The sequence below is a fragment of the Pleurodeles waltl genome, chromosome 9, assembly GCF_031143425.1.
Source record: "Pleurodeles waltl isolate 20211129_DDA chromosome 9, aPleWal1.hap1.20221129, whole genome shotgun sequence".
In the NCBI taxonomy this organism is placed as follows: domain Eukaryota; kingdom Metazoa; phylum Chordata; class Amphibia; order Caudata; family Salamandridae; genus Pleurodeles; species Pleurodeles waltl.
The window spans coordinates 233050789-233067223 of record NC_090448.1 but is presented as its reverse complement, the minus strand read 5'-3'; the positions used below and the strand labels follow the sequence as shown (position 1 = coordinate 233067223).

At 40.3% G+C, this 16435-nt stretch overlaps 1 protein-coding gene across 2 annotated transcripts in view; it reads left to right on the top strand.

Annotated features, from left to right (window-relative positions):
* Positions 1 to 14075, top strand: part of HDAC11 (histone deacetylase 11) — a 214680-nt gene extending 200605 nt beyond the window's left edge. The window contains exon 9 of one of the 2 annotated variants that reach the window (XM_069206617.1): positions 6348 to 14075. In XM_069206617.1, coding sequence (XP_069062718.1) covers positions 6348 to 6560 — 213 coding nt within the window. In that variant the 3' untranslated portion in view covers positions 6561 to 14075. The remainder of the gene's footprint in view (positions 1 to 6347) is intronic. The other variant, XM_069206616.1, reaches the window with a different exon arrangement.
* Positions 14076 to 16435: the final 2360 nt, after the last annotated feature.

Sequence of the window (16435 nt, the reverse complement as noted above, 5' to 3'; positions counted from 1 at the left end):
CTTGAGCTTCCGTTCCTCCCAGTCATCTAACTCCTTGTAGGAGGTGAAGAAGGAGCACAAGAAGAAGAGGAGACATGGAGTCTCCTCTCCCAATCACCACTCCTGCACAAGAGGTCCCCCCCCTTCAGTGTTTTCCACTGCTTGGTGAGTTCTCCTCTGAATTGGAGTTTGTGGACATCATGCCTGAAGTTCCTACATCGAATCTGACACTCACCCTTGTCTTGTCCCCAGACCCATATTATGTTTTTGCCCCCTTTCCCATGCAGGCCCCAGCACTGTTCCCAGCACCATTACCAGTGACCTTCTAAGCCTATCCACAATGCCCACTGCTGGCACAGTTCATACATGCTATGATGGCTTTGTTTGGAACCCTGGTTTCCCTCTCGTGTACCTCCAAGCCCATGGTGCCATTTGGGCCCCAATCAGGTACCCCCACATGTTTTCCCTCTGAAACAGTCGGTCCCAGTGCATGCCTCAGTGACTCTGTGATGCCAGCAAGAGTCACCCTGGCTCCCAGTAGAGTATCAGTGGTTCCTGCTCACCAGAGTCAATGCTGGCATCTTAGGAGGCAATGTCCACTTGACATTACCGGTGCGATCTTCAGCACTGGCTCCTCTTCATGGTCCTTCAGTGCAGTCTAAGTATATTTTGATGTGGTCCAGGAAAGAGAAGCAACACCTTGCGATGAGGCTAGGTACAGAGAATGTACACAGCCAGGGTCAGCTTCACAAAAACAGTACAGGGAACCCATGGTAGAACAAAATGCCACAAATCATCCCTCATGACCATGGTGATAGATGTGAAGCAGCAAATTTGCCCCTCTCCTGCCGATTCAAGTATGCTTACTATCTGACACGTCCGAATGCCAGTGGATAAAACACTTCTTGATACGTGAACATGAAGTACACTTTTCTGTAGGCACCCCCAGATGTGGCCTCATGTAATGCGTTTTTGAGGAAGGAGGCTGAAGTGCTAGAGTTCCAACTTCATGTAGTGGAAACTAGGTTGAATATCTTTACTGAGATACTACTGCCTGCTTCTGCAGTGACTGAACCACTCCTTTCTTTCAGTGACACTCTATGAAGCCCATGAAAGTGGTATGGAAAATGCTGAGGTCTGCCTTTACAGTTAATTGGGTGCCCAGGAAGATGCAATAAGCTAGCACAAGTTGACCCAGACTTCCTTTTTTTTAATCCTTTCTACAGGCATGGAGGGCTGTAAGAATGGACCGTGGCACTTTTAAATTATAGAAAGGGAATATGCTATATCCCTGAAGCAGTCCCCTCCTCCTGTCCCTCTCCCTCAGTAACTTAAGATGCTAGATCACATCTAATTCTGCAACAGGAGGACAGGGTTGCTACTCCTGGTACTTGCTAGGTCCCAAGAAGGGAAGCTTTACGCATCTAATCCTAGGTCTCAGACTCTTGAACTCTTGCAGTTGCAAGAGAATGGTCAAGAAGTTGACCATGGTTCTAGTACTTTCAGAGCCTGAAGCAAAAGACTGAATGGGGCCCCTCAAATAGCAAGTCATGTATTTTCATACTGATCTGATTCTGCACTTGCTTAGGAAGTTACTGTCTACTATGGCACGTCTCACCTACTGCGAGTTTGTGGTCTTCCTGTTTAGACTGAGATCAGCCAAGGTGACGGTGGTGGTTGCGGCACATTAGCAAAGTTTTGGATCTAAGTGTTTCTGTATCTTGACATTTGGCTGCTCAAGGCGGGGTCCAGACAGATGGTACATACATACTCTATATAGAGAAAGGAGTATTCTCACAATTCCATTTGCTCCTAACCAATGCTTAATATATCACACAGTAGATTGGGTTCATATTTCTAAGGTTAAAGTCGCTGCTATCTTTTCACCCTTGTGTTTATCCGTCCTCATCGAAGGCTATTCTTTTTATGGATGGAAAGGCCTCACCCACCTGATAGTGGCATGATTCATCATTGGCCAGTCCAACCCACCAAGCCAAGATGATATTGACTTGGTGGTCTCAACCTTAGCCTCACAGGAGAGCCTGCTTTTATTGGGTCAGGGAGATCAGAATAAGTCTTGTTCTGGGCAGTGAGAACCAGGGTCATAGAAGATAATTAAAAATACCTTTGTGCCTATCTAAAGTTAATACTTTTATTGGTGACTGCACGAGGTTGGGTTCAAAACAAGTCAGTGGTGTAACAATGATCTCAATGAATTGCTACCTTATGTGAATGCCAACATGTTTCAGTCTCTTTACCAGTGCTTGCTTGGAAAAGTCTTTTCTCAAGGAAGTCTTGTGGCCTTCATTAGGGCAGAAGTCTTAATATAGTTTCCTACTGTCCGTTACATGTCACGTTCTCATACTTGCAACTAGCTAAGCCTAATTCCTACCTGGTCCTCTAGGTGTCTCCCTGCAATTGTCAGGGCAAAGCCTCATCAGTCACTAGGGGAAGGAGTCCCACATATTATCACACATTTGTCAAAGCGGGTCCTCCACCATTCACACCTGCTTAGGGCCACTTCTTAGTGCACCTAGGGAATTTAGCTATCTATTCAGATATTTTTAATCAGTTGTTCATCTTGTACAGTCTATTTGATTGGCTAGTCTTGGGTCTTTCGGTTTCAGTGTTCATCTTTTATCCTTTGCCATTGAATTGAGAGTTGCCTTGCCTGCAGTTTAAAATGCAAGTCCAAACAGATCATCAGTATTGGAGCTGTTTCTGTATCACATCATCTAAACTGCTTAATAGTCCTTCTCTGTTTGAGGTCATCTCAGAGTGGTCCTGTAGGGTGAGGATTTTCATACCTTGGACTTCAAAAGTCATTTTTAGCCCTGAACGTTCTCAACACTTTCAGTTTTTCTTTCAAGGCCTATGAGAGCAGTTTTAATAGGATGTCTCTAGAGGCATGTGTTTCTTTTTTCCTCAGCCCCACCTTGTGGACTCTTTTCCTAATTGAGTTTCTCCTACCAGCACAGACCAAAGTAGTGTTTCCACCATCCTGTAGAGATGATCTTTCCTTTCCTCCTCATTTATATTTTGAAGCAGCAAGTTGTCTCTTCTAGATATGTTTGTTCGGATCCTTACCCTATCTTCCAGTGTTCGTCTCTGCAATCCCATTTCCTGGGTGGTTATTGTGCCATTCCCATTTGTTGTATTTCTTCAGTTGCACCTCATTGACTTGTGTATGCCCTTCGGTTTTTTTAAGTTGCCTCTGTGTTTCCTGTATAACTTGTCTGAGCCCTTTGTCCCTTTTCACCTTTTAGTGTTACATCCATTTATATGTATTTCATGGATATCATGAGATCTGTTATGAGAAATATGGTTACTAGTTGAGAGGGTTGTAATGTCCACTCGATTAGTTAAAGCAATCCTTGACAGGGTAAACCACAAAAGTCACTGAATTAACCTGCATTCAAAGTTCTTGTAGCTTGGCACAAAACAGTCAGACTTAACTTAGTGGCAGTGTGCATTCATGCAGCACACATGGTTTAATAAAGGCACGACACAATTAAAATCCCAAACCAATTCTAAAAAATAGAACAAATCTTGATAAATAAAATTGCACCAAAAGGAATCCAATCAGTAGAACCAAAGGTACTCATTTTTAAGCTTTTCAGTGAAAATAGCACCAAGAATCACAAAGCATTATTTGCAGTTATCTGGTTGTGCTAGACTGGGGAAAGTCACAAGTTCGAGCCTATGGAGTGGCATGAAATACATGGACCAGATTAGTTCCGCTGAAGAGGTAACTTCTCAAATGCAACATGAAGAGTTCAGTTCTTGTTGGAGAGCGCCATGAGGAGGAGGCTTTCGGTACAAGGAGGAGATCGAGCTTTGCATACAGTTGTTGCTATAGCACAAAGAACTGGGAGTTGCTGGAGCTTCGCATTGGTTGATCATCACGGATGGAAACTTTAGATGCAAAGTGTAGTCTCACATTGCTGGTCCTCATGGGTGGTCGCTGTCTGCGTGAAGAGTAGGTCCTGCTGAAGCTTGGCAACTAAGGGTCCAGGACCTGGGCGGGCACCTCTTGAGGGTCAGGACTCACTGCAACAGAGGCCAGCAGCAGGGCCCTGGCAAGCTTGTTCTGAGCCCGAGCAGTTGCAGGGTGGCCAATAGAAGCGTATTTTGTCCCTGGAGCTCACACAGGAGTTCAGCCAACTGACCCTTAGAGTCACTCTGGATAGCCCAGGAGGCAGGCAAGCAGGGCCAATCTTGTTTGTTTTTTGTATCATAGTTATGTACTTTCACAGTGTTACAGCTGCATGCTACCTACGAGTGCTCTGCACATTCCATTGTTAGCAAAATATGTTCTCATGTTAATGCTACTGTGAACACTAAAAAAATCAATAAAGATGTTGGGAAAAAAGCAGGGCCAGTCTTCCTTCTTTAGACAGCAGCACAGTTCTTTAAGCAACAAGACAGTCCTTCTTGCACGAGTCCTTCCACTGAATCTTCCACAGTTCCAGGAGTGTTTGGATGAGAGGTTCTGAAAGTTAAATTTTTATAGCTGGTGCAAGCCTTTGAGTGGGGGAATTCACTGGCCTGCCCCAAAACTGGCTCTGGTCAGTTCTTCCTCTGGTCCTGGCTCCGAACTGTCCAGGGTGACAAAGGCAGGGGCAGGCGTGGTTTCAGCTTCCTTTGTTTGTGCTGCAAGCAAGGCCCTTTGAAGTGTAATCAGGGTAGAAGACAGCTTCTCACCTACCCTGTCATCAGTAAGACCCCTCCTTCCTCACAGCTATGCTTCATTTGTATCACTGTCCGGAAGCAATCCACAGTTCACAACAGCAGAGCCGTTCGCAGGACACTGGCATGAAAGCACGGTTGGTTTGAGGAGAAAAACATAAACTTTCTAAAAGTGGTATTTTCTGAATTCTAACTTAAAATCTTATTTTTCCATTAAAGAGAATTTTAAATTACAATTCATTTGAATGGAAACAAATTATGTTTATCTGATTCAATCTGAAGTTAGCAATTATTAAGTGTAATAATGTAGCCCAGAGTTAGTCTATGGGCGGAAAAGGCCTTACAGTGAAAACATGACTTCAGGGTTTCTTTTTGCTGTCAGGACTAGTACTAGTAGCATTTATTTTACAGGCCATGGGAGTATGAAGCCTGGGTTCATGTAGTACCGTATACTAGGAACTTTTAAGTAAATTAAATGTGCCAATCAGGTGTTGGCCAATTTGACCATGTTTCAAGGGAGAGCACAAGCAGTTAGCAGGGAAAAGTGCATAGAGTCCTAAAAGCCAACAAAAAAGGGTTTAAGAAGATAAAGGAGGTCAAAAATCTGGGGTGACCCTGCAGACAGGGCCAGGTCCAACAGTGAGGGCGGCATTGTTCTCTAGAATACTAGCCGTGTCCATCCACTCTTGATGAGTGGCTTTGTAACTATGCAGAAACAGTTCTTCAATGTGTTGCTTTAGAGAGAAAAAAATTGAATTCTCCTATCTTAATTTTCTTGCACCGCTCCTGAGACTCTGGCTGTAGGTTGAAATGCAATGTATTCTTGGGCGCTGACTCACGAGTCCCTGCTCACCAAAGCCATCTTGAAATCCTTTCAATTTACCTTTTTAGTTGTTACAATACCTCTTCTGAAAATTAAAAAGCAAGTTTGAATAGAATGGTGTACAAGTCATTTAAAAATAAATATCAAATATTGATGTTAATAAACCCCCTAAAATGATATACAGTTTATTAAAAAAAGTGTGACAAATGATAAGGCTTGCTTTCTTTTAATGTTAATGCAGCTGTTCACAGCTTGAGGGGCTAATTTATAGTTGGTTGAGCAGCAACTGCGTCTGTCAGCGCTACTGAGACTCTTACTACCACTTGCCCAACCATTATGAAGCAAGTGTGAGAGGGTAATATTTGTTTTGCTTTTTAGAAATAAACACCCAAGCGGAAATCCCCAAAAGTGAGGGTTTGCTTTTGAAAAGGGTTTACACCATGCATTGGGGATCATTGATTATCTGTTCTGCTTGTGACCACCAGTCTGGGCGTGGTGCTCCTGTGCAGGAAAAATGTATGTTGTATGTCGGAAGGGCTGCTAGAATTAGGACTGCCATTCCAATGTAAACTAACTCTTGGCCCTACTGTGGATCTACCACGGGACAATGGTTTTCTGACAGAAGAGCACCTGTGGCTCTGCCATCTATAACCTAGTGGGGTACAGCTATGCCAAACTCAAAATGACCCTTGTGTCACTGTGTCCATGGTTTTGAATAAGTAGCTTTTTGATGTTTCATCACATTAATTATGTGTTGTGAAATAGACATTAGAAAGTAATGTGCAGGATGTTAAATGAAACTAAGGTAATATGAGTTTTAATGTGTTTTCTGTGTTTTTTTTCTAAAAATGTACAGGGAATTATCAAAAGGGATGAAATAGTTTTCGAGACAGCTAAACGTCACAAGATTCCAATCTTAATGGTGACATCCGGCGGCTATCAGAAACGGACTGCTCGGATAATTGCCGACTCCATCCTTCATTTACACAGTATGGGACTGATTGACAAGGACTGTGCAACCCATGAAGCTCAAAATCCCAAGCTGGAGCAGATGATTGCAAGGTTGTAGTTAGTGCACGCTTGCACTTATGTAAAGTTATTGGTCCGATTCACGAAGTTCTGCCCTCGCATTTTGTCTTAACAAATTTTCAAGCGGGTCTCAGATCACGAGCGGGACCGCAAGGCAGGAAGAGGTCTGGGCAGCGTGCCCAAATGCTGATTTCAGTCCACAGACAATGCATAACAAAGCACGCACCACTGCTCTAATCTGCATTGATTTAGATGAGCTGCGTGGGCATGGGGATATGGGAGTGATAGTTTAAGCAGGATCTCATCGCTATTCCACATATCAGTGATTAGATTCACAGTTTCACCCCTAACGTAGAGATGGGAATCAAATCTGCACCACACTATTCTGGTATTTATTGAGCATTGGAGTAAAGTGTCTGTAATGCATAGGTGTTGTGACCTGTTCTGGGCAAGGAGCGGTACATCATGCAAGAATCATATTATACATCTACTTGAGGCAGCAATGTGCAGAAATCTGCATCTGCCGCACCTCTTCTAACATCCCAGCACGCAGATATTTGCACGTGGACAAGATACATGTACAGCAGTCAATATGTGCACATCCATGCTATTTTTGCTCACACACAAAATCTCTGTGTCATTTCACTCATACACCCCAAAACATTTTTTCCAGATCTGAGCTAGGGCAGATGGAGAAAAGAGTTTTGTGAATCGGGCTAGCTGTGTTTAGACAGCGGGCTTTTTATCACATCGTTGTTGCTGAGGTATCAAATGTTTATTATAGATATGTCTATAAAGTGTCTATAGATGACATTGTGCTTAAGATAAGAGAAAATAAGAAATGTGAACAAAATGCCACGTTGTTGGCTTTTTCGATTGCATTTCACGAATTACAGAAAAAACTTGCTATTTAAATCTTTAAACATTCATAATTTACAATAAATTATAAGGAGGTATATACCACTGTATATGCGCTATAATTTTCCTGTACATTGTTTAAATAATAAAAGAAGCAGACTTTAGAATTATGTAAGTGACAAGAAAGATGTTTTTCGAGGATGTTCGGATAATTTGTTGTGGGTCACTGTAATGTGGCAGCTTTTTCATGTGTCCCGTGTCATTAAGGTTTTCACTTGTAACCTTCATTATATAATTAATTTAATAAGGGCATAATTCATAGATATTTAGTTAGCCTGTAGTTTTCATCCACGGTTGTAAACCTTTGTTTCCAAATTCAAAGAAAAGCAATTTCTGAGCAGATGTGCACTTTCTCAGATGGATAAAACGGCTGGTTTACAACTTGAACATACGTGTACTTTGAGCAATTGTGTGTTTTTAAGGTGGGTTTATGAATAGGAGGTCTGTACTCCCCTATGTTTTCTTAATTTCACAGTATATTGGTATTCAGTATTCGGAATGCAATATTCTTGTTCTCAGTTGTCCACCACACAACCAAGATGGTCTGTTTAGTGGACCTTTCCATTGAAATAAGTGCAGGAAAGCAGCAGAGGTAGTGATGAGAAAGAGGACGGGGAGGACATGCAAATTATTTAGACACTCCCACAAAGTTGGAACCTATGAGTTAATAATAGTTTGTGGATCAAGCCCAACGTATCTAGCACATACAACTTTTCCCAATTTAGTATTCAGCACACAGATCAGTTTTCATGGGTTCTACGGTTGTAGTTTTACTTCAGTGATATGTCCTTGGCCGCTTGCAGTGTATGCCAACTATACAACATACATTAGCAGATTTGCGATATATCCTTACTGGGTAGGTTTCAACTGGGTACTTATTTTTACATTTGCTGCTGCTGGTAAAGCTACAAAATACACTTGCAGTTAATAGTCTACAAATTCGCCCGTTAGTTTTTTTTATCAACAAATTATCTATTGCTTACGTTTTGTTTGTGTAAATAATTTTAATAAAATTTAAGTTATAATAATCAACTAAATGAAACTGAATCACATTTCATATTGCTTCATCTACGGTAAATGAATCAACATATTTTTCATGTACTTAAGGAAATAGCTTCACTGTAATTTAGCTCAATTCTGAGATGTTGCTAGGAACTTCTGTACCTTTGTGTTATTCCCAATGTGCCATGAGCATGATAATGTTATATTTTCATTGTTATTTGCGATTCATAACTGTATCTGAAAAGTGGATTTTTATTTTCAAGTAATATTTTTGATGGTAGAAAAATGGAAAGTTATTTGATGAGCTGGAAAGAGGATGGGATCCTAGGGTTTTTCCCAACCAACGCCCCTGTTCTTTTTTTGGAAACAGTGCAAAACCTACTATACAACCTAACCACTGGCTCGGTAAAATAGTTTTGTATTTCTTCCATTTCTTTGTCTGCACTTCCTCATTACATTTTATTTTCTCAGCTTTTAGCACAATTTCATTAACTGCTCTCTTCGCTTGTGCTGATATAATTGGTGTCAGTGTTATTTATTGTTTTCCAGGGAAAATCATGGCATCTATCAAATCTTATAATTAAATGTTGCTTATAATGTTACATTTTGACGTGCAAACATAAAACGTGGCATTTCAAAATGGCTACTATTAATTCACCTACTGTCCTCCTTGAACAAATTGCTATATTTTAGTATTTCTTTAACAAATATATTTAATTTTGTCAGTGTACAATTTTTAATCTCACAATATTGATTAACAAACTTTACAGCAAAGTGAGAATGAGCATTAATACCTTATCCCTCGTCCTCATAACAGTCCTTAATCATTGAGGTTCCTCCCTCGATCACAGGAAGATTTCTCTACCCTCATAAAACTTTCACTTTAGATGAAAAACATTATTTAATTGAGGTTCCTAGCAATAACTATGGCACTTTTGTACTGGAAAAAAAGAAACTCATACAGGACATCTTCCTATTTTACTGTTTTTTGCATGGTCAGGTTTGCTGCCGACCCTGTAAGTAGAATTGCTTTTATTATTGTATTTTCATTGTTGGCTTTTACACCTGTTCTGGTGGTCTCATTTTTGTTTGTTTTGATGGAACACTCTGAGGCTGGGGTCCTACACAACAACTGTCAGGGCGGGGCCCTGCTGTAGCAGCCCCAAATCATCGTAGTATGGTGTATAAGTTTCAGTCTAGTGGTCTTATTAATGAGAATTACAGTGGTTAAGCAGCGGCCAGGCTTGATCCAATGTCTGATGTGACTGTTGTTAGTGAGAGGAAATAGTCATGCTATAGCCGTCTCTTTTCCTTATAGTCCATACTGTTCCATGCCTCATTTACTTTCAAAGCAGAGTTGAGTGTGTGTGAGGTTCCCTACAGTCCCTGTTTATTGGTTTCCGTGTGGCTCTATCAGGGCAGTGTGTAGCCGGAATACAGGGCTTCGATCTTTGGCTACTAAAGAAATAGACTAAAGCAGGACGTTTCTTCTGCATTGACAATAAGTCAGCATCCTACCTGAGAATGAAGACTAAAAAGAGCTCTGCCACGTGCAGAGTTTTTGAAACTTCAGAAGAAATCCCTGCTCGAGTAGAAATGGGAAGATATTATTTAAGTCCTTCAAATTTTCCCTCAGTATCCAAGGTACAAGAAATGTTAAATAAAGAAGTTGCTGTTACAAAATAGGATCTTTTTGCACCCAAGGTTTCGGTTCACACACAATTTAACTGTCCTTCCCAGTCCCCGAGGAAGTGGATGAAGATTTCTTCCAACATTATCAGTGCAAGGAGCCTGAGCAATTGCCTATTTGCAATTCAACTAAGAACATATTGTCCTAGGATTGGAAGAAGGAGGAAAAGACAAGATCCTTTAAAAAATATATACTTTACATGGCTTCAAAGAGGAATCCCTCCCATATTTAAAGTGGAATTTCTGATGGTGGGGTTATCTTTCCAAAACTCTATAATCTCAAAGGGTTTGACTTCTGATTTAGTTACTAAGAAGGTGGAGGTGGCACTAATGAGACCCTCTCCTGAATTGAATAGTTTTTATCTCTTGCCACACCTATGCCACTTATTTTGTGCAGTCTCTTATCAAAGACGTTCAGGTTATAGCAGAGTACATTAAGGGTAGGATTGTATGTCTAGTCTTTCCATCATGTAACAAAAAGTAACATTTTTATCAAATGAAAGCTTTGAATAGTCATGTGTAGAAGTGGCAGTAACAGGTTCAGCAGTAGCTACCTATACACTTTTGTGGAGGCATTTCTGCCGAGCGGGCACTTAAGAAAAATCCCTGCAAATATGTCTTCCCTTTCTTCGTATTCCACCACAACTGGAGGAGATGATTAAATGTATCTGAGAATAATAAACTAATGACCCTAGTAGGCAATCATTCAAGAGAGGCAGTGGCTTCAGTAGATTTTTTGGCCCATTGACATCTGTGAGAACTCAAGGCCAGTCCTTTCCCACATGGAGAAAAGCATGACTCTGCCATAACTGCTCCTTCATTGTCCTTCATTGTCAAAATCGTTCTATCGATGACTGGAGAGTTCAGAGGAAGGTCCTGTGGGTGATCTGCTAAAGAGATGTGTTTCAACCTGGATCCAGACAATATCTCATGCATGCGTTCTTCAAGTGGTTGGCCAAAATGATGAGATTCACGTCTCAGAACAACTATCTTATTTCTTTGGAAGAACCACTTTTCCATGTTGCCCTCTTTGTCAGAAAGCCATTTGGCAGGAGTTGAACTGGTGGCTTCGCCCAGAGAGTCTGAGCAGAAGCACATTGCTCTCACTTCCATCGCTGGTGATGACACAACATATGCCACATTTCAAGGTTGGGGAGGAATCCTGGGGTGCAGTTCATGCAGGGTCTTTGGGCCCTGAGAGTGAGAAAATGTCTTTCAGTGTGATTTGGGTGTCACTGGGTGTCATTTGTTTATACGTTCTCTACTTTCAGATTCAGGGACGGTTCAGTCGAATTCTGACAGACAATCAAGTTGCTCTCTCTTATATCAATTGGTGGGACAGCCTAAAATCCCCAGCCTGAGTGTTACTGACTTGGGACATATTCGGATGGATGGAGCCCTGTCTCTTCTTCACAAGACAGTAGTTTATCTTCTGGGGAGGCAGAATGGGCTTGCCAACCCTCTGAGGACAGCCCTGAGAAAGAATGTAGATGAAGAGAGTCCTACACTACTTATGTTGCCTTATTGGAACAGACATCATTTGCCTCTGATATTACTTCTTCTGGCAATCTTGAGTCTGTGGATTTTCCCACTGAATTACTTTCACCTTCAGATTGAAACCCTTCCCTTATCATCCCACAGGTTGCTGGTCTGGAACTTGAGAGACTTGTTTTAGAGATACCGGGGTATTCTAACACTATAGCATTAGTAATCTAACAGTATCACTGACCCGCAAACTTTAAGGTCTATCATAGGTATTGGAAGACGTTTGTGGCCTGGTGTCCCCACCAATATCTTAATCCTAACTCAAATAAACCAATAACAATACTGCATTTTCTCTATAATGGCTTCCTATTAGGAAGGGCAATCTCTATCTTGACGATCCAATGGGTAGCAGTTTTTAGGACTTTCAGAGGAGAAGGGTTATCTTCTATCTCTAACTTTACTGTTAACTTCTCCAAGTTGTTTTCTTAAAGATACCAGTGGGCCATTCACCTGTTCCCTACTGGGATTTAGTTCTAGTATTACAATCCCTCTGAGATCCTCCCTTTGAGCCACTTAGTGTCTATTGACTTACATTTCTTATCAACTAAGTTATTCCTATGTCACTCTTTTCAGGATGAAAGGTTGGTGAACTGGGTGCATTACTTTGTGAAGAGCTTTTTTTCTAGGATTCAGTGGTCCTTCGCTCTTCTCACATTTTCTTGCAGAAGATCCTTCTGCCTTCCATTTGTCACAGGTCATGGTTTTCCAGTATAATGTTCTGAACTATCACCAGAGAAGTGGAGTTCATATCTCTTTAATGCCAATAGAACTTTATCCACTTATGTAAATAGCATTGCGTCCAATCAAAAATCTATTTTCAGTTTTTTGGACCAAGGCAGATGTCCTTCTTTTTTTACCCCTAGCAAAACTAGGGTAATCCCTGTGCCAAATATATTACATAGTTGTTTGACAAGTGAAATGTCCAATTTATTGGCTTCCTTTAGGGGGGGTACTCTCAAATACATCTATTGCACAGCCACTTGGTCCTCTTTGTACACTGTCACATCTCATTATCATTTGCGTGTTGAGTGTGCTTTATAGGCTGACATCGATTTACATGTTCTGAGTGTGGTTACCTCATAAGGAGATTTTTCAGTTTATTAAATATTTTGCTTTTCATACAAAGCTGGTTTATCTAATATGTTGTTTCAAAATCCTTACGACAAGCACCTTTATAAAGCTTGGGTATAGTCTCAGTTGGCTAGGAGTTGGACAAGGGGGGACTGACGAAGAAGTAATGACCCAGCTACTTACCGGTAATCCTCATTACGTTGAGTCCAAGTCTTCTTCGACAGGGTTTTAGGTTTCCCTCTCCTGCTGGAAGCTTGTTTCGAACTTTGTCTTTTGCCTTGTAGAAAAGGAAGATGTCCTCTATGACGCCTTCTTTACTGTGATGGACATGGGGAGAGTTATTGTTAGGTACATAAAGTAAATAATGTTTTTCTTCTGAAGTGAAAGTTTTATTAGAATAGGGAACACGACCAAGAGCTGAACTTTGACAAGGACAACTTGGACTCGATATGATGAAAATTATTTATAAATAACAAGGTCATTCATAAGTAGTATACGATAAATTGGACACAACAGCGAATACTCTTTAAACATACCTAAATTGGTAGCCTGAACCTTGTTAAAGGATTTCGTGCCTCTTTAAAGCAGGGTAAATTTGTTGTTTTGCATTGTATATGTTAAATGCAAAACACTGAAAGTTTAATAGTGCAGTACTTGTATAATACTAACACTATAATTTTCAAGCTTTCTTTCAAACCTACCACAGTAGTCATTTTTGTAATCATAGAGCCACAATACATGCCTTATAAGTGTGACCTTTTCACGGAATGACTCTAAAATGTAGTTGGCATAAAAAGTTGGAGAAAAATGTTTCCTTCTCCCCATAAAAATATGACTGCAAAATCGAAATCATAGTCCATCAGTCTGTCCCATTCATTTATTCCGAAGACCGTGATTTATATATGTCTAAGGATAAAATGTAAATGCGTCCAGGAATTTGGTAGAATGGAATTTACAAATTGTGGTCGAGTTTGCATTTGGTCTTGGACTCAACTATTAATACTAGTACAGTCTGTGAATAGGAAAACAGAGTTTTAGGATTAACGTGCCACAAATGAGGTTTTCGAAAGTAGGGATGTGCTTCTCTTAAACTATGATGAAAGTTCATCAGAAGATGGGGCAGGCATAATTAAGGATAATGAAAAGAGTTTGGCAAAACTTTAACTGAACTAAACATGTATTTTAAAGCATATACCAACAATCGACATAATGTAGAAATAAAAAAGTAGAAATTAAATGTTTGTTATCTGTTTTCTTACATGAAATGTATTTTTTTTATTTGGTTCGTGTAACGTTCATGTAGTTTGACTTTGAAACATGAGGCTTTTGCAAAAATAGACAAAAATATAAACTAAAAGTCGTTCGTAAATTTTACAGTGCATATCTTCATTAATATAATGATGCTGAAATGCACTGCTGCGCAAAGATTGCTGTATTTGTGGCTGAAAAATTGCATAATCCTCGAATCTGACAATATGTTGTCAAGTTGCAAAAAAAATCTGCATTTTACAGAAGGTAAATTCCATGCTGTGCATACTTAAACATCAATTGCTTTGAAGCCATTGTAAAACCTTGTTCATGCCTTGCGACGGGGTTCCCATATTTAAATGTTAAAATTTATAATGTTAAACCTCGTGTTTCGGATGGCTAAATTCGTCTTCAAGAAACAATTATATATGTGCTACAAATTGCAATATGCCGCCAACCACTCCTTTAAATTCCATGACAATGGGCCTCATTACGAGTGTGGTGGTCTGAAGGCCCAATTACAGCTTTTGCAGACCTGACTGAAGACCACCGTCCCTGCCAACATCATAGATCTCAACACAGTGACTGTGGTCGGGCCTGAAATCATCCTTGGTGGCGCCACCTGGCTGATTACAATCCCACTTTCCACCAGCCTTTTCATGGCAGGGACCCAACCATGAAAAGGTTGCTGGAAAGCCAGTGCCGGGGCTCCCCTGCTCACACCTTCGGAATGCAGACAGTGCACATTCCGAGGGTGCTGGAGTGCTAGGATATTGGCCTCTGCTAATTAAAAGGAGCCGAGGCCAATATTCTAGCACTGTTCCTTCCTGTCAGCCCCGGGGGAATACATATTACAGTGTTCCTGCTGGTCAGCCTGGCGGGAACATTGTAATACGCTCAGGGGGGATGTCACTGCCATGGCGGTGTGTCCTCCCCGTGAGTTTGGCGGTCCCATGGTGGGACCGCCAAACTCATAATTAACCCCTATGTTCCTCGGAAAATTAAATCCATTATTAGCCTATGCTATTGATGAATATTAAGTAAATTCTTGTATTTTTAATGGAATAGATTACGATAAAGTCCCCCTTTTATCTTCTTAGAGAAAGAAGTATTCCTCTCTATATTTGCAATTATTAAATTATTAGTATTAAAAATAGGATACAACAAAATATATTTCTTTCAACTAAAAAAAAGGATTTTTCTTTAGCATGCACCATAAAACACAATTCTTATCACTTTGGATTTAGCTTTTGTAGGGATTGCGGTTAGCCACAGGCTTTATTCAGGGCACAGTCTTTTATTCTCCTTTTTCTGATAATTTGGCAATGTAGCGTATTGGAAACAGTTTGCTTTTGCTTTATAATGTTTTAATCACAGCTGTCACTTAGTCCTACATTCTTCTTCTTCATTCCAGTCTCTGATTTTGACAAAGCTTCTTCTTTCTTCACTTTCCTGCCTTGTTTATCAAACTATATCAGGGCTCTTAGTTACAATCCTAAATTAATCTGGCCTTATTCTTACTAGTACTATAAAACATGGGTGCCCGTAACTCCTGTATAAAGGCCAGCCTTTCCTTCCTATAGGCAACTTGTGACGTCTCACTGCCTGTAATAAAGAAATGATGTAACTGCTCCATTGTAATATTATATTACAGTTGAGTCCTGAGGTCACAATGCCAGCTATCAGAGCCAGCAGCTAGGGTGAAAGACAGGTCACAGAATATAATTAACATTCACTTAAAAAAAAAAAAGGTAACCTGTCTTTTCTTTCTTCTGCTGTTTTTTTTCTAGATGAACAGTTATAATCAATGAGGAAATATTTATGGCAATGTGTTCATTTTTGCAAGCTTTAGCTAAATATAGGAGATACACACAGCTACAAATTTTCTTAAACTGGCTTGCATTAAACCGAGTTTAATGACTTTTTGCAACAAGTCTACAACTGCTTGTCGGTTTACTTAATTTTTCACTAGAGATTCTACTTTTATTCTTTATGTTTGAAAACATCCCACCTCTTTCATATGAATGAGAAACAAACCAAGAATTTCAGCACTTTGCGGGAAGGGTGATTATGTGACCATATATTAAAGGGAATAAAGTGCCCCCAGCCGTACATTCCAAAGATATGACAAGTCACCTAATAGTTCCATGACTTTATAAAATAAATCTGTATGGTCACAGAACTCCTCAGTATCTTCCAATGTCTTTAAAGTGCAGCAGAGGGTATGTTAGCCTATATATAATTCACCTGTTAAAATCAGGTAGTGAAACACTTTTCATTCTCTGTCTGAATCAGCCCCTATTACATTCTTGGTTGATTCCTGTGAAAATAAACAGAAGGAGTGAGTTTTTGTGCCTCCTAATAATCACTTCTTTAGGGCATACCTCGATCCTAACACTATTTTAGTTTTAAATACTGGGCCATTAATAACCTGTGTCAAAG